At 33.0% G+C, this 18580-nt stretch overlaps 1 protein-coding gene and 2 non-coding genes across 3 annotated transcripts; 1 reads left to right on the forward strand and 2 right to left on the reverse strand.

Annotated features, from left to right (window-relative positions):
• The first annotated feature begins 11189 nt into the window (after window positions 1-11189).
• On the forward strand, window positions 11190-16044 carry LOC133286703 (shaggy-related protein kinase theta-like). Its single transcript, XM_061484153.1, has 13 exons — window positions 11190-11509; window positions 12306-12557; window positions 12811-12903; window positions 13066-13125; window positions 13240-13512; window positions 13648-13722; window positions 14102-14158; window positions 14236-14376; window positions 14864-14914; window positions 15023-15118; window positions 15219-15302; window positions 15515-15617; window positions 15696-16044. The coding sequence occupies exons 1-13, from the start codon at window positions 11447-11449 to the stop codon at window positions 15767-15769; spliced, it is 1422 nt and encodes a 473-aa protein (XP_061340137.1). The 5' UTR covers window positions 11190-11446; the 3' UTR covers window positions 15770-16044.
• An 866-nt stretch (window positions 16045-16910) lies between these two features.
• Window positions 16911-16989, reverse strand: LOC133286757 (small nucleolar RNA snoR114). Its single transcript, XR_009748172.1, has one exon. It is a non-coding gene; the product is annotated as a small nucleolar RNA snoR114 (small nucleolar RNA).
• A 10-nt stretch (window positions 16990-16999) lies between these two features.
• Window positions 17000-17070, reverse strand: TRNAG-GCC (transfer RNA glycine (anticodon GCC)). The gene has a single exon. It is a non-coding gene; the product is annotated as a tRNA-Gly (tRNA).
• Between the last annotated feature and the right edge of the window lie 1510 nt (window positions 17071-18580).

Below are 18580 nucleotides of genomic sequence, written 5' to 3' on the forward strand. Positions count from 1 at the left end.
ACTTGCTTTAAAGTTATAGCACTTAATGAGATACAAATTTCTTTTGAGATTCGTCTCTAAATTATATTTTGCTTCCTAATTTAACTAGTTCTGTAAGCTTCTATATAGTTGAAACAAATATTCTGACTCATGTTAATTTTATTTTCCTGAGATTGTAGAAAATATTAAACATATATCTCAGCTATGAAGGTTCGATATTAATACAATCATTACACTGGGTTGAGTCACAGCATATCAAATGTTTCAGTTAATTTGTTTGGAGCTATGCAAACATATTGAAGCATTATGAGACTAAATCATTACTTGAAATTCTTTAAACGATTCTTCAGTGAAATTGATTTTTTTTTTCTCTTATTATTTGCGTTAGTCACTGTTTAATTCATGTGTTGGACCTGGAGAAAGTTGTGGACATTGTAAAGGGCTAATGTTTTTTTTTTTTGGAGAGATAGGGTTCATGGACTCATGGACCATAACCCATGAAGAGTAGGGGTTGAGTGATGATAAGAATGGGTACTATTGTTGAGATGCATTCAAGAATATTACAACAACTTTCGGCCTAAATTACATTGCTTTTGTGTGTTACACAATTTATGCATGGCCCAACTTGTTTGTAAGTTCAAGAAACAGTTAATAGAATCATTGATCAATCACGAAGCACGTGAATCAACCGGAAAAGGATTATTCCAGCTTAATCAATGAGTTTGAGTCTCTAAAACTGCAACTATGTTAAAATTTAACAGAGAGAGCTTTGTTGTATATATAGTTTTACCTGACTCGAATCGAATTTTTTAAATATTTGATTAACTGATGGATAATATCCAAAACGAATCATTAACCACATCTCATGTTTAGGTTTGTTCACCATTCCACAATATTATGCAATGAAGGATTTTCCTGAAACACAATTGGAAAATAAAATTAACATTAATATGTCAAGGTTACCAAACGCAAGAAGAGATTTGCAAAAAAATAAAAAAAAAGATTTAGCATATCTGATATCAATTTGAATCTAAAAATATTGCTTTGCCCTATCCTTTAATTGTATAATAATGCACAACATTGCTTGCAAATATGACATGGTTCAGGCAATTATTTTAGCAACTAGTGATTGCAGGCCATTGACTGCTGCTAATATTCCTTATATATCAATTCTGGACTAAACAAGCAAGCAGTTGGTAAAAAGAATAAAACAACATTTGACCACTGCACCCTCTAAAATAGAAATACGCTCCTACCCTCTATTCATATTATTTGTATAGGGTAGGAGATAAACTTTGTTTATTATAATCCTTACCATCTTAGGTTGTTTTTAAACCTTGCCATGTATTAGCTTGGGGCAAGTGATGAGAATTATTCGCTATCTGCTGGATTAAATTTTATTTGGAATAATGCCATGAGCTTCCAGGCGTTCCAGGGCAACATGTGCATTGAGAAAAATTGTACGTATTATGTGGATTTGGTGTGTTCTCAGAAAAAACGTGGGTAACAGACTTGGTTTTGGATTCAAAGATGTGGGCATTGCCAGCCACTCAATTAATTTCCATGAAGGAGATGAAATTGCTCATTTGCAAGCTTTTTGAAGTTTTTTATGTAGGGTGTGTGATTTTTAATTATTGGTTATAATTCTGCTCTTTATCTATCTATCTATTTTTCTCTATATATAACGACACACTTAATTTGTAATTTTATATTTATTAATACTAATAAATTGTAAGATTATTATTTTTTTGTGGTTAATTTTATTGTTTGGATGTAATAGATGAAAATAAATAAATAATAATAACTTTCTTAAAAGGTATGCACAAAATTTACTAAGTTGGTCACACACGGTTATCACGATCACTAGGCGGGTAACTTCGACGATGAAGTATCCTCCTTAATTCTGGACCCGTCCTGAATCGAATTAATTGCAAAGCAATGAACCGATTGAAATATTTCCAAAAAAAAAAATGCTAGGTTAGTATTTGAGCTAGTAAATTTTCATATGGATTATATGAATATTTCAGTAATGCGCTTTCTATATTTATAGGAAAGCAGTCCCGTGGGGACAAAGGGAATTTCTAATGGAGTAATGAAAATGTGTAGAGATGGAAAAGAATACCACCGTAGGCATCTTAGCCATAAATTTATTCGAGCCAAACACAATATCCAAGTGCAAATTGAAGTAAATCTATGCCTCAGAAGAAAAAAAACAGCAATAATAGAAATGACACAAGAATTTTTTACGTGAAAAATTCAATGTGAGAAAAAAAATCACGGGACTTTACCCAAACTTCCACTATCATCAATCAATAATAATGGGTATACATACAATATGTTACCTCTCTATATAACAATAGAGGAATCTAACAACATCATCAAATAGATGGAAATCAAGAAAACAAGGAGAAAAGTCACCAAAGAAGCTTCAAAGGGAAACCGAATCTATGGCTCTAAAGACCTCCAAATCGCAAAAAAGATTGGTGGATGTGAGCTACTAGACACCATGAACAGAGTCTCATCGTTGGATCCGCCCGAGAAAATCTCCAATTCTTTCTTTTTCTCTCCTTTGCACGCTACCACACACTCTCGGTTTTTCTCTTTCTTTCTTTTTTCTTTCTTTCTCACTTTCGCTGCTTCTCTCTTCCTCGACTTCTTCTTTTTTCAAATGCTACAAAGGGCCAATAGGCTCCACCACTAATAAAAAGTGGTCAAAGGTACTGACCTAACAAATCTCTCCTTCCATGACCATGAAGAGAGGAAACCACAATTTAACTATTCACTTGGAGTCTATATGTGCAAGCTCTTTGCACAACTCAAACTTCTCTTTACTAACAACTTTCGTCAACATGTTTAAGGCATTCTTATCAATGTGAATCTTCTTAATCTTTAGCAACTCATCCCCACTTCTTCAAGTAGCCAGTGATATCTCACATCAATATGCTTTGTGCGAGAATGATAAGTTGAATTCTTTCTCAAGTCAATAGCATTCTGACTATCACAGTATATCACATATTCATCTTAATTGAAACCCAAGTCCTGGAGAAATCTTTTCAACCATAGCATCTCTTTCCAAGCTTCTGTAGCGGCAATGTACTCAGCCTCAATTGTAGATAATGCAACACATTTCTGTAGTTTGGACGACCAAGAAATAGGTCCCCTTACAAAAGTAAACAAGTATCCAGAGGTAGACTTTCTACAATCAAGGTCACCTGCCATATCAGAATCTGTGTACCCTTCCAAGATTGGATTTGCACCTGCAAAGCATAAGCACTACTTGGAGCTTCCTCTCAAGAATACGAAGATCCACTTTACAGCTTCCCAATGATCTCTACTTGGATTATCAAGAAACATGCTCACCACACTAACTGTGTGTGTTATATCTGGTCGTCTACAAACCATAGCGTACATAAGACTACCAATTACAGACGAGTGTGAAATAGCTAACATGTCTTCTTTTTCTTCATTGATAAATAGGCATGACTTCTTACTCAGTCTAAAGTGATTGGCAAGAGGTGTGCTAACTGATTTAGCACTCTTCATGTTGAACATTTCAATGACAACCATAGCTTCCTAACTTTCCTATCACGAATAATTTTCATGCCTAAAATCTCCCTAGCTTGCCCTAAGTCCTTCATATCAAAGGCCTTGAATAACTTTTCTTTCAGTTTCTCAATCATACTGGCATTTTCCCCAACAATCAGCATATTATCAACATACAATGAAAGAAAAATGAATTTACCACTAGGGAACTTGCTGAAGTGTACACAAGGATCTGCATGAGTTCTTTTATATCCAAGCTCCTCTATAAGTGAATGAAACTTCTTATACAATTGTCGCGATGCCTACTTTAACCTATAAAGGCTTTTCTTCAACCTACAGACCATGTGTTTCTTTCCCTTGACTTCAAAGCCTTCAAGTTGCATTATATAGATTTCTTCATCCCGATACCATGAAGAAATACAGTCTTCACATTAAATTGTTCAACCTCAAGGTTCAAGCAAGCTGTTAAAACCAAAATTGCTTGAATGGATGTCATCTTCACAACTAGAGAGAATATCTCATCAAAGTCAATACCCCTCTTTTGTCCGAAACTTTTTACCAAACCTAGCCTTGTGTTTCACTAGCTTGCCATTAGCATCCATTTTAATGTTGTATACTGATAAACCCTTAGTTTACTATGTTGTTAGGCTTAATTCTGATTGATAAATGTTGTGAATTGCATGGAAATTAGGGTTTTATGCTGTAAAAGTTACAGTAATTGAATATCTTGCTAACATGTTGTCGTAATGTTGAATTACAAGGTTTTTAACACTTATTATGGCAATTTGGAACCAAAGGAAGACATCGAGTGAAGATGAAGTCACAAGAAGGCAATAATTCAAGGATTCACCTCTGGAAGAGCACGTTTTGGCGTGTTAATTCACGCTAAAAGTCCACAAAGCATCCCAAAACCCTTCGAACAGCATGTTTTGGCGTGCTACTGAACGCCAAAACGTGCTAAGACAGACAACAACAAGTAATTCAACAGCAAAAATCTACCCAAGAGCTGCTGAAGGTTCAAAGGATAATTTGATCAAGATACGCAACAGATTCCATGAAGATTTAAAGAAGATTTGTTCAGATAGGATATGGAACTAAAACGGAAACAAATCAAGATGATTCCTGAGAAGATTGAAGCAAGATACAACGAAGATTTAAAACTCTAATTCATCAACCAAATCTCAACGATTTTACATGAAAAAGGTAACAAAGATGAAATCAAATACAAATCTTGTATGGATTCATTGGAAGATTAGATGATGGATACAACTCCTGTGGTTATAAATAAGGAGCTTGGGAGCATAAACCAATTCATTCATCTCATTCATACTTCAAGGAGGAATCCTGTTGCGGAGCACTGGAACACTGAGAAACCAAGTCAACATCACACCAATGGAGGCTTGGGGTTCTCTTTTCTTTATTATTTCTTTTCTTTTCAGTATGCTAGAGTAGTTTTTTTTATGTAGTTAAGGGTAGATGGAACCCAATTGAATCTTTATGTTTATGAATTAAATTGTCTCTGAATCCTGTTCTTTTTATAATTGAATAAATTATCTGTTTTTAATGCTTTCTATGAGTTTGTTCCTTATAGAATGATTTTGGGGAATTGTATGACAATAGGGATGTTGGTGCATGAACCTTGACTTGATAATTTATCATAATATCCTTGTGATCTAGGAATAGGAATAGGAATAGACATAAGGTAATTATGCAATCTTGAAATTCTTGATCTTAATACATGTTTTCTTGGGGAATAATCGGGGAACTAGAGTTCTTTCAAGATCACATAGATTTAGGGTAACAAAGAATTGAGCCCTAATTAACTCAGATAGAATTGATTGAAAATATATTAAGAAACGGATTCTTGGCTTTTTAATTCATAACATATTAAGGATATTGGGGAAAGTCGAAACCTTAACTACGCTTTTTAAATCTTAATCAAACATCATCTCATTCATTCTTTTAATTCTGAATTTTCATATTACATGCCTTTACTTGTTTTTAATTTTAAGTCTTGAACAACAATTCTCTTCATCTAAATTCACCATTCTCTCAAACCAAACCTTTGATTGTCCAACTAAAACGCAATTAGTGAACTAGTGCTTGAAATTCTGATCCTCGTGGGAACGATCTCGTACTCCGGTACACTTTATTACTTTCACGATCGGTGCACTTGCCGAGTCGCTATCATATACCCATTTATTCTTCAATGATTTCCTACACTTGGGAAGTTTTACCAAGTCATAAGTGTCATTCTTATGTAGGGAATTTATTTCCTCATGCATAACCTGCATTTAGTTGTCTTTGTCCCTGTTGTCAATTGCTTCCTGAAAACATTCAAGTTCCCCCTCATCAGTAAGGAGGATATACCTAGAAGTGGGATATCTTTGTGATGGTTGACGCTCTCTCATAAACCGTCTGACCTATGGTTCTACAACATCTTCTTGTAGAGGTTGCTCCCCCTGCTTAATAATCTCATTATCAACATCTCCCTATGCCTCAAAACCATCATGATCAACATGCTCTTCATGAATCTCTTTTCCTCCAATGGCACTGTTTGAAGAAGAAAGAATGGATGTAGGATCAAACGTAATTTCTTTCCCTTTAGTAGGCTTCTCAGTCTTCTCTAAGTCTGTAATATTCTTAGTCTCACGAAATACTACATCTCTTCTTCTGAAAATCTTCTTCTTTTCAGGATCCCTTAGTTTGTAGCCAAACTCTTCATTACCATAACCCAAGAATATACAAAGAATAGCTTTGTCATCAAGCTTCGACTGTTACTCCTTTGAAACATGTTCAAAAGCCCTACAACCAAACACTTTCAGATGAGAGTGGGACACATCTTTCCCTTTTCATACCCTTTCTGGAATATCTAAGTTCAACGGAGCTGAGGGAGATTTGATCATCAAATAACAAGAAGTGCTAGCAGCTTCCCCCCAAAAGACTTTGGCAATGCAGCCATCTTCAACATGCTTATGATCTTCTCAACAACTATGCGGTTGTACCTCTACTACCTAATTGTGCTGAGGGGTTCCACGAACTGTCTTCTCATATCTAATGTCGTACTTAGAGCAATAACTTTCAAACTCCCTTGAAGTTTACTCACCTTCATTATCAGTACGGAGACATTCTAGGAGCTTTACAGTTTATCTTTCTACCATGACACTGAACAGTTGAAAATATTAGAACACATGGCCCTTATATTTCATAGGAAACGATCACATCTTTCGTGAAAACATCATCAATAAAAGTAACAAAATATCTACCTTCATAATGATGGAACATCAAATGGTCCACAAACATTAGAATGCACCAAGTTTAATATATTAGATTTCCTATCATGATGCTTTTGGAACGAAACTTGATGCTTGCCAATAACACAATAGTCACATGTATTTAAATGCATATCTTTGGCAAAAGGAATTAGAGACTACTTTGCCAGTACCTGCAAACATTTGTCACTCATGTGACCTAATCTCCTATGCCACAAGTGAGTATTATCATTTGCTGCATTCAATCCACTCAGATATATCTTCATTATAGTCTTATATAAATTGAAGCAAGCATCTCTTTTTGCAACCACCAAAGACCCCTTTGTGAGCTTTCATTTTCCACTGCCTTTCCCTTATATCAAATTAAGGCACAAATCAGGAACATGTCATACATCCTTCAGTGTCAGTGTGTAACCCATAATTTGTTGTTATACAAACATCACAAATTCCCTCAATGTGCAGAAACTAGCGTTACCCATCTTTATAGTTCTAAAGTCTCCTGCTTTGTACCTAGTGAATGACTTGTTAGTGGGAGTAGCATGATAAGATGCTCCTGTATTAATTACACATTCAACCTGGTTATTTGACACGTGCAAACAATGATCTTCACCAAAATGAAGTAGCAATAGTACCTCATCAAAAGCCACAACATTGGTGTTCTTATCATTATCTTTCTTTTGGCTACTACCTTTATTTTGCTCTCTCTTCCAAATTCGGCAATTCCTCTTCATATGCCCCTATATGCAACAATGGTAACACTTGACTCTTTCACCAGATTTTGATCTGTTCAGTGACTTTCCATGACTTTTGTCTCGATAATGACCTTTATTAAATTTTTCTTTGCTATTTTCTCCGTTCTCTGTGACAAGTGTTTGTGCATCATTTGAACCCATGGACTTTCTTCTTTTCTCTTCATTCAACAGTGCACTGGTAATCATATTAATTGACAATTTATCCTCTAGAGCAGAATTACTAACAGATATCAGCAAGATCTCCCAAGAATCTAGTAAAGAGTTCATCAACAACAAAGCTTGCAGCTCATCCTCAAGTGTCAACTTCATTGTGCTCAACTGATTTGCTATACTTTGATACCCATTCCAATGTTCATTGATAGTGACAACACCCTTGTACTTCAAGTTTACAAGCTTTGTCATTAAGAATTCTTTGTTCCCTGCTATTTTCCTCTCATACAGAGTTGCCAACTTTTTCCAAAGTTTTTCGCTGATGTCTAATTTGCAACATAATAAAAAATACTGATATCCAACCACTGTCTAATTGTGCCAACTATTTTTCTATTCAATCTATTCCACTCCAGATCTGATATCTGAGCTGGTCGCTTAGCATTACCCTTAACATGTTTATACAAGTCTTTGTAAAATAAATAATCATCCAATAGGCTTCCAAATCAACCAATTTGATCCATTGAGTTTAAACATGGAGCTTGAGCTACCTTCTATTTCAATTTATACTTCAAACACCCACAATTATAAACCAAAGCTCTTGATACCACTTTGTTGGGGGCCAAACACAATATCCAAGTGCAAGTTGAAGTAAACCTATAACTCAGAAAAATAACAATAGCAGTAACATAAATGGCACACAAGAATTTTCTACATGAAAAACTCAATGTGAGAAAAAAACCACGAAACCTTTATCGGAATCCACCCAAACTTCCACTATTTCCAATCAATAATAATGGGTAGATATACAATATGTTAGCTCTCTATATAACAGTAGAGGAATCTAACAACATCATCAAATAGATGGAAATCAAGAGATAAAGCAAGGAGAAAAGTCACCAAAGAAGCTTCAAAGGGGGAAACCAGATTTGTAGCTTTAAAGACCTCCAAATCGCAAAATGACTGGTGGATGTGAGCTACTAAGCACCATGAACACTTCTAAAATCTGAGCTGGTTCTGACGAAGTCTCGTCATTAGATCTGCCAGAGAAAACCTCCCCTTCTTTCTTTTTTCTCTCCCTCACACGCTGCCGCACACTTTCGATTTTTTTTCTTTCTCACTTTCGTTGCTTCTATCTTCCTCGGCTTTTTTTTTTAAATGTTACAAAAGGGCCAATGGGGGCCTCACCACTAATAAAAAGTGGTTAAAGGTCACGAACCTAACAAAACCATGGACTCTAGACTTTGTGCGTGTCAATTGTGTATTGTTGTAGCTAACACATTAAGTATTCTGCTTGGGGAGTATGGCTTTGGAGCTTGATTCACTAACTTTATAGGTGTTAATGTTGATTCCTTTGAGGCTATGATGGTTAATTGACTGAATGTGAGGTCCTTAAGCCACTAGGTTTGTTATAGTGATTAGGGATTTGAGTAGTCTGTATTATATTATGTGTTCAATTTTCTTTTGTATAAAAGAAAAAAAAAGAAATATAAGGTCCTCGGGATGTTCATATCGATCACAGGATGCTTACTCGCGAGCTGGGGCTATAGGTTGTGTTGAGAGTAGCTTTGTGTCATCCATAATTGGTTTGTAGATACGGTGGCAACCTATCCAGCTCTTTGAGGTACTTGTGTCATTCTTTTGTGCTACTGATCAAGAGTCCATTTGGCTGGGCTTCCAAAAAAGTGCTCTTTGTGCCTTGCTTATTTTAGAAGTACTTTTTATAAAAGCTAAGGCTATCTAAATTTTTAAAAATATATTGTATTTTTGATTTTTTTTTTTAGAAGCTACCAATTTTAGTGTCCAACAAAGCATATTTTTGCCTTTTTTTATGATTTATATTTTTTTAAAAAACAGACAATTTAGATAAAAAATTTATGAGAAGTATTTTTTTTAAAAAAATAGCTTTTGAAAAAGAAAAGAAAAGTCATCCAAACGTGCCCTATTCTTACGAAGTATATCGGACTTGCTTTCTAAATGTCGATCTTAATTCACTTAGCATGGAAGATAATGGTAGGTGGGTAACACTTTAGAGAAACTTAATCCTTTATATTACGCCTCTGATCTAGAACATTTACTTAAAAATGGCAAATGATTCAATGTATATAAGTCAAGACTAAAGTATCACATTAAATTTGAGCAAGAAAAAAACCTTAAATCTAGACTTACGCTTAGAGAAATGATCTAATTAGCGTGTGTTTTACATTATAATTTGTGATATTTATTCTGTACAAATTAATATTATATTTTTTTTCGGTAAACAATATTATAAATTTAATTTTTATTAAATGTAAATTTTTAATAAAATGTTTTTTATATTTTTATTTAAAAAATATTGTTTTTGAATATTTAAAGTTAATAATAAATATCTCTCGTTTATTGTAAAAGGAATTATTATTATTAATTTTTAGAAAAAAAATATTTGTCCTATGAACATTTACTTAAAAATAGCAAATGATTCAATGTATATAAGTCAAGACTGAAGTATCACATTAACTTTGAGCAAGAAAAAACCCTTAAATCTAGATTTACGCTTAGAGAAATGATCTGAGCGTGTGTCTTACATTACAGTTTGTGATGTTTATTCTGTACAAATTAATATTACAAATTTAATTTTGATTAAAAGTAAATTTTTAATAAAATATTTTTTAATAAATATTGTGATTGAGTATTTAAAGTTAATCATAAATATCTCTCATTTATTGTAAAAGGAATTATTATTATTACTTTTTTTTAAAAATATCTGTCCTTTGAATGATATAAATTTGTGTCATTTAATTGAAATATGGTGTTTTACTCTAATATTTAATCAATTGAAAAAATTATTTGATTAAATAATATAGTATCATGTAAAAATATATAAAATTATATCCTTTAAAAGAATAAAATATTTTTCTCTTATTTTTTTACTCAAATCATGATTTGTGATTAGAATCTCATTAAATGGTAGCAAGATCTTAGCGAGACATATTGATTTGAGCAATTTAGCTATTTTCATAAATTTCAGCAATTAAAATTTCAGGGATTTTAATTTCCTTCCTTAGGGGTGTTTCTCTTTCTTCTCATTTTTACCTTTTCTGGTTATTGACAAAAATGTGGTTTCCTTTTATATGTTATTACCCTAATAAAATAAAAAAAATATAGTTATCCCAATAAATTCGATTGGTTAGGTTTAGGTTAGAAGTTAAATCACACAGCATAACCGCCGTATGGGATATTCCGTTTAATCCTGTATCGAGGATCCCTTTTCTGTAATTAAATGACAAAGTGGAGGGCATTTCGATAACCACAACCCACCAAACCCAAGCTTCACTTTATCTAGAAACCAGAAGATCTGGACTGTTCGTCCTTCATCGATGACCAACCAACGGCCAAGATCTTTTGTTTGACTGAGGTACAAATTTTGAAGGTGGAATGATTGGGTTTGACCGTAGAAAATTCAGAAAACATTTCATTAAGGAAAACAAAAAGGCCACCTGGGAAGCTCTGTCTTTGAGGAAGAGAGAGAAAATCTAGAGAGAGAGGGGTTTCGTAAGATTGTGTTGGATTTGGTTCTCCATTTTGCTGTGTCATTTTTTTTTTATTTCTTATTTGTTGCTGGGAACTGGGGTGGGGGAGAGAAATTTGTGCTTCTCTCTCTACTATCTGTTTGATTTCCTTCTTTTTTTTTTTGGGATAAAGTTTTGGTTTTTTTTGGTGGGGTGTGAGGGATTTAGGGTTTGGACAGTTGGGTTGTGAAGGGAATCAGCAACCATGAATATGATGCGACGGCTGAAGAGCATTGCTTCTGGAAGGACTTCCATTTCTTCAGATCCTGTAAGATATTTTTTTTTTGGGTACATAAGTTTTTTTTTTTTAATTATTATTTTGGTGTAAGAAGTGTGTTTGTTTGTTTGTTTGCTGGGAAAAAAAAGAAGAAACTAGATGGGGAAAGAAGGAAGAAATGAACAAGTTCATTGTTTGAGGTTTATGGGATTTGTCTGGAACTCTTGTCTAAATGAAACTTCTTGTCAAAACTTTTTTATAATATTTTTCTGGAATTTTATTATATTTTTAATTGGATCTTGTGCTATTCTTTTCACCTCTAAATTTTTTGTTATTCTCACACACAGTGAATGGTTCCCCCTTTTACATAGTGAACTGTGATCTGTTCAAAACTTTTTGTAATCTGAGTATGTGTTTATTTGCTGTTGTTCTATGTAAAATACTTGTGGATTGAAGTCCACTGATTTTGATCTGATGAGAGTATAAGCTGTGTGTATGTTTACTGTGTTGAAAATGATGGCAGCTTGGCTTATATTACAGTAGGTCTTACCTAGATTAAGTGACAAATTAAACTTAATTTCAGGTTGCATTTCTTGCTGGTATTTATCCCCAAAATTGAGTGAAATAGGGCAATGTACTAGTTGTCTGTTTGCCTACAGGTTATTGTTATAATGCTCTTAATTTATTTATGGTGAGATTTAAATATGATAAACTTAACTAAGTGCGGCAATGAAATTTGTTAGATGGTGTGGACTGTGGAGTTTGATTTTTTTTTCCTACTTCCATTTAACACTCCTGGAATAAAACACGTTTTTATTTTTAATGACGTTCAACTGTTTCTTTTCAGGGAGGGGATTCTAGCACAAAAAGAGCTAAGTTTGATCAAGATGCTGAAGGGAAAGTCAGTGAAGAAAGAATTACTGTTGAGAGAGGCAGCAAAGATCAGGAGCAGCATGTGGATGCATCAAAAGAAACTACAGTTGGCACATCCAATGTATCTACTGCAACTAGAACTGAAAAGTCCGGTTATGATGAACTTCCGAAAGAACTACATGAAATGAAAATTAGAGAAGAGAAAAGCAAAAACACTAATGAAAAGGTATTTAATGTCATTCATTTTTTCCTTACCTAAATTCCATACCTATTTTAGTCATTAGTCATTACTGTGTTAATCTATAAATATAAAATCATTTCTAGATATTCCGTATTCATTGCGTACACCCCACATGCAACTTTCTTTTCCCACCAAAATTTCCTAAAACAAGTTACTTTTATGTTTTAATTTTATGAATCTGAAAAGTCTTTGAATGCCATTAATTTTTTATTGTTACTAATAAATTTGCTCAATGCAGGATATAGAAGCAACTACAGTGAGTGGTAATGGAGCAGAAACAGGTCACATTATTACAACTGCTATTGGTGGTAGAGATGGACAACCAAAGCAGGTGATTACTTTATTATTGCTACATCTCCATTAGTTCCTTTACTTAAAAGATTTTGCTTACTTTTGTTTGCAATGGTACATGATAATTAAAAAAACTTATTAACCGTTTGTTACAAAATCTAGAGCTTTTAAAACTTATATAGTTTTATCTTGTCTGGCTCAGACAATCTCATACATGGCTGAACGTGTGGTTGGTACTGGTTCTTTTGGCGTTGTTTTCCAGGTATTTATGTTCTTGTTACGGTATTTTTATATACGTAATTGTCTTTTGCTTTTGTGTTCTACAGGCTTGTCAATTTCTTGTTTGCTTATTTGCAATATTCTGTATTTTTTGTAGGCTAAGTGCCTTGAAACTGGTGAAGCAGTTGCCATAAAGAAGGTGCTGCAAGACAAGAGATACAAGAATAGGGAACTCCAGGTTATGCGGACAGTTGACCATCCTAACGTTGTTAAACTAAAGCACTGTTTCTTTTCAACTACCGATAAAGATGAGTTGTACCTTAACCTGGTTTTGGAGTATGTACCCGAAACTGTCTACAAAGTTTCAAAGAACTATATTAGGGCGCACCAACATATGCCTATCATTTATGTGCAACTGTATACATACCAGGTAAGTCTAGAAATTGTGAGTTAATTAACATTTGATTTTGGTATGAATTTCCCTAGAGTTTTGGTTCTTGTTAATTGCTTTGAGCTTGGTATTTTTGTGTTTGTATTGATTGGTCATGCAATGCTTAACTTGTAGATATGCCGCGCATTGAATTATTTACATCAAGTGATTGGCGTCTGTCATCGTGACATCAAACCCCAGAACCTATTGGTAAGATTTGTATGGGTTAGTTTGAACAGTTCAGCCTGAGTCATGGTTTTTGTTTTCCTTATTTTTTGTTATTTCCTTACCACTTTGGATGTGCCAATTGATCATAATGACATGTCTTATTATTATTTTTCGGGGTGGGTGGGGGGTTACATTTGTGAGTTGTTGATTATCTATATGTATTTCTTAGAAGGAAAGCACTAGACAGTTAACAGTGCTGCATTTTTTTTAATTTGTGATTCATACCATGTGGAAAAATTTGATTGAGATTTTTGTATATAGAAAAATGAATGGACTAAGAGTAACTTGTAACAGCATACTGCTTAGAATTCATCTTTTTTCCATCAAAGTGCATTGAACTCACATGTGATTAATATGATAGGTTAATCCCCAGACACATCAGTTAAAGATATGCGATTTTGGCAGTGCAAAGATGTTGGTAAATTCCTTTTCCTACTGTATTTGAAGATCTTTTGATAGTATGTATCTAAGCTTATGATATTATTGCATTTTTAGGTGCCTGGTGAACCCAACATATCATATATCTGCTCTCGATATTATAGAGCTCCAGAACTTATATTTGGGGCAACTGAATATACAACTGCGATTGATATGTGGTCTGCTGGGTGTGTTTTGGCTGAGTTCCTTCTAGGACAGGTGAGGATATGCACTATTTTATTTTGTTTCCATTTCTTCTCTCTCTCTCTCTCTCATAATGAGGGTCAGTTTTCAAATTTCAACATTTTCATTAAGTTTGTTGTATGTAAGAAAATTCTGGATTGGTTTTTCCTTTACTTGGTTGATATTGATATTTAATATGCTGCTCAGTTTTGGTGAAAATTCATTTATGTTAAATTTGTTGCTTGTTTTACTTTAGTCACTAAGCCCTGCAGTTATATAGGCTAGCATATTACCTTTGTAATTTCGGTTTGAGATATGAGAAATTTTGACCTTGGAGTACTGCAGCATGAAGTAACATGCAATGGATTTATTGCAGAAATGCTATGACTTGCTGTTGTTTAAGATATCTTCCTCTAAACATTTGACTCAGAAAGAGATTATTCCTTTCATTGTGCCTGCTATTTAGGTCCAAGTAAAAGATACATATTTAGATTGATATTTATCTATGCTGTATTATTTGCAGCCATTGTTTCCTGGAGAGAGTGGGGTTGATCAGTTAGTGGAGATCATTAAGGTACAATTTCTTGTGTTCTACCCACTCCTTTTGCTTTATGAGCTTCTTCTTCAAAGTTGCAATTTGTGTACTTTTTCCTTCAATTGAGCTTTTTAATATGTAATTTAGGTCTTGGGAACGCCAACTAGAGAAGAAATAAAGTGTATGAATCCAAACTACAATGAATTTAAGTTTCCTCAGATTAAAGCACACCCGTGGCACAAGGTTAACATTTCTTTCCTTGGCTACTTCCCTCAAAATTTTGTATGTAATTCATAAATGATAAATATTTCCATTCAGATCTAACTGAATTAATGATTTCCAGGTTTTTCACAAGAGAATGCCACCTGAAGCAGTGGATCTTGTGTCTAGGCTGCTTCAGTATTCACCAAATCTACGTTGCACTGCTGTAAGTTAATTTGCTTTAGAAAATGATACTATTTATATTCATATTATATATTTAATCACACTACTGTTCTGTCTGCATGCACACACACACCAAAAAAGGAAGACGGACTATTCTTACATATAATTGTTATTTATGTTTAAAGTCACTACATAAGTTAGGAAAATATTCAGCACTTTTATTAGTCTGTTGTCCTAAATTTTTCTTATTTATAGTTGGCTGCATGTGCACACCCTTTCTTTGATGGTCTGCGGGACCCAAAGGCATGCTTGCCAAATGGGCAACAACTACCTCTTTTGTTCAATTTCACAGCTCAAGGTAAAGATTGTTTTGAACTTTACCATTTTTGGTTATGTGGTACTTTGTTGCTGTAGCTTATATAAAAAAACAATGCAGAACTGGCAAATGCACCTGATGAGTTGTGTCAACGTCTCATTCCCGAGCATGCAAGGACCAAGGTGTTAAATTGATTGTCAGGCATTGAAATTTGTTCTGAATGAGTAGATACCCTCATTAGCAATGCTACCAGCCTCTCCTGATTTGTTGTCTAGCCTGCACAGTTGTGACTACAACTCATAGAAACCTTAACACCTTGCAACAAAAGTAACCCTTTGTAGTGGTTTGTTATTTGATTTATGCCTTAGTTGTGAAGGATAATGAGTTCCAACAATCTTGTAATCATGTTTCTATATAGTTCAAGTTCGTTTATTCCTTAAAGTGGACTCAGAGTATGTCAAATTCTATGATGAATTGGACTTGCGTATTTATTGAAGCATTAAAAAGCCGTTCTAAACATTGCCTTTCATATCAGAGTGATAAAGATTATGAGTAGTGACGGAAAACATTCAACCAAGTATTGTATGAATTTGATAAGTCACTTCTTATTGGTAAGGTTTATTTAGAATTTCATCAGATAAAAGGGGAATATAAAAAAGTGTCAACCTATATATATATATATATATTTGTTTCGATTTTTTTTTTGAATTAAAATTTTTGTAATTTCAATAAAATTTAAAATCACGTTTTATTGGTAAGGTTTATTTAGAATTTTATCAGATTAAAGGGGAATGTAAAAAAGTGTCAACCTTGTTTGATGTAAGAAGATGCAGCCTCATTTGATTGATATTCTCTTATATATATTCAACTAGTTATATTGATTAATTGCAAATTGCGCTCGAACGTGATATCTTTACATTTGTCACCCATGTGATAGGAATCATCTTCTCATATTAAATAAAATATGATATGGTTATGTGAGAAAGTTATAATTATATAAAGATACATGAATGATGATAAGGGAAAAGAGAAAAATATATATTAAAATAGGTAGTTACAAAATTATCACCGTTAGTTTACATTTATATGATTGTGTTTTTCTTACATGATCATCATAAAGCTAGTCTCGAAATATTAATAAGGTTTGTGGGTAATTTTGTCTAGTAAGTAAGGGAATATATATAAAGTACATCTTCAGATTTTTCACTCCTTTGATATGTTATTGATTGAATTCATAACTTCCAAATGGAAAACAGCAACGCACGCAGCAATTGCAATGCTTAGTACTTAAGTAATAGTGCTGAAAAGGAAAGGGTAAAAAAAACAAAAATAAAGAAGCTCAGATTTATTTGTTTTCATCGAATGGATGAGAATGTGATGGACCCACCATCACTTTCGATTTTCATCATAGCTCCTTGTAAGTATGCACCAGCCGGGAATCGAACCCGGGTCTGTACCGTGGCAGGGTACTATTCTACCACTAGACCACTGGTGCTTGTTGTGTAAGACTTTGTTGTGTAAGGATTACCTACCTATAATTATTTATCAAATAGTTTTAGGAATTAATGTTAATTTTTTTTCTATACACATGTAAAAGTGCGTGAGACTCATGTAAGGATCATGTAAAGAGAAGAGGAAAAAAATGGGTTACATATTTTTATGTGTATAAGAGATAAAATTTATCTTCTATAACATGATAAACATTAATCTTATAGTTTAATTAGTTTGTTGCTTTTGTATTTATTTTTTCTGCAACTAATATTTCGTTTAATATGTTTTTTTTGGGGGTGTTAATTTTAATTTATAACCAATAGTTAACCAAAACAAGTAAGGCATAAAAACTAAATTGATATTTGCTACAATATGTATGTAAAGAACTACGAAACAAGGATGTAATATTTTTTTTTTACGGGGAAATTACTCTCATGTTACATGAGAGTAGTTCTCTCATGCTATAGAGATAATTCAAGTGGGGCCAACTATTAAAAAGAAAAAAAGAAAATGTATACGATTTTCGAAGTGAGAGAACATGAGATAATTATCTCATGTAAAATGAGAATAATATTTCCCTTTTTTCATATTAGTTTAGTATTTCATAACTATGGGTCTTTGTGTTTTGTTTGTTTTATCCTGGAACAAGTATTTTTTTGTGATTTTCCTAAATTAAAAGTCAAAATATAAAACAATAACAATTCATATATTTCTTTAAATTTGATTCTAAAAACTTATGTAGCACCGATCGATACTGACACGGGACACGATACGACACGACACGTTAATTCTAAAAAGTGTTAGATTTCGACACGTTAGAACACGTTTTGATATTGAATAATATTTTTAATTTATGTTGCGTATATTATATTTAATATTCAATAATTTAACAAAAAATAAAGCTAAACTTATAATACCTATTAATTTTGAAAAGAAATATAAAATATCACAAATATTTATATTAAATTCAATAAAATGGTAATAGTAATCCAACGAATTTAATTGTTAGAACTAAAAACGCAACGTAACTTTTAAACTTTTTTTTGAGTTTCTACAATGCGTGTTGAAATTCGGGGAGTGTCGAACACGACACATCGGGATTTTTGAAGTGTCGGTGCTTCATAGTTAAAAACTAGTACATAGTTATAATTTTTAGAATTATTTTTACCAAATAAACATTATCAAACAAGTTTTTTTAATTTTTTTATTTTGAAAATCCAAAACCTATTTTTAAAAATAGATTTCAAACTGGGCCTATTTAATTAATGAGATTAATATTGTTTCTCATGTTATCAGTGATAATTCTATCTCTTACATATATATAAAAATATGTGAAGTATATGTGAGTTTATGTAAAAAGAGGAGAAAAAATAGAAAATATAAGTTCACACACTTTATATATATATATATGAATTTTATTAATCTCATGTTAAAGAAGATAAATTATCTCATGTCATAGAAAAAAATTTGTGGACTCCATCACCTGAAAAAATGAAAAAAAGAGAAATAAAAAA

The sequence above is a fragment of the Gastrolobium bilobum genome, unplaced genomic scaffold (assembly GCF_033153095.1).
Source record: "Gastrolobium bilobum isolate Gb01-03AN ecotype WA unplaced genomic scaffold, APGP_CSIRO_Gbil_v1 utg16848, whole genome shotgun sequence".
Lineage (NCBI taxonomy): Eukaryota > Viridiplantae > Streptophyta > Magnoliopsida > Fabales > Fabaceae > Gastrolobium > Gastrolobium bilobum.

Coding starts and splice junctions, on each gene's coding strand:
- LOC133286703 (XM_061484153.1), top strand. CDS start 11,447: ATGAATATGATGCGACGGCTGAAGAGCATTGCTTCTGGAAGGACTTCC. Junction 11,510..12,305: donor CTTCCATTTCTTCAGATCCT/GTAAGATATTTT, acceptor GTTTCTTTTCAG/GGAGGGGATTCTAGCACAAA. Junction 14,377..14,863: donor CTGAGTTCCTTCTAGGACAG/GTGAGGATATGC, acceptor TATTATTTGCAG/CCATTGTTTCCTGGAGAGAG.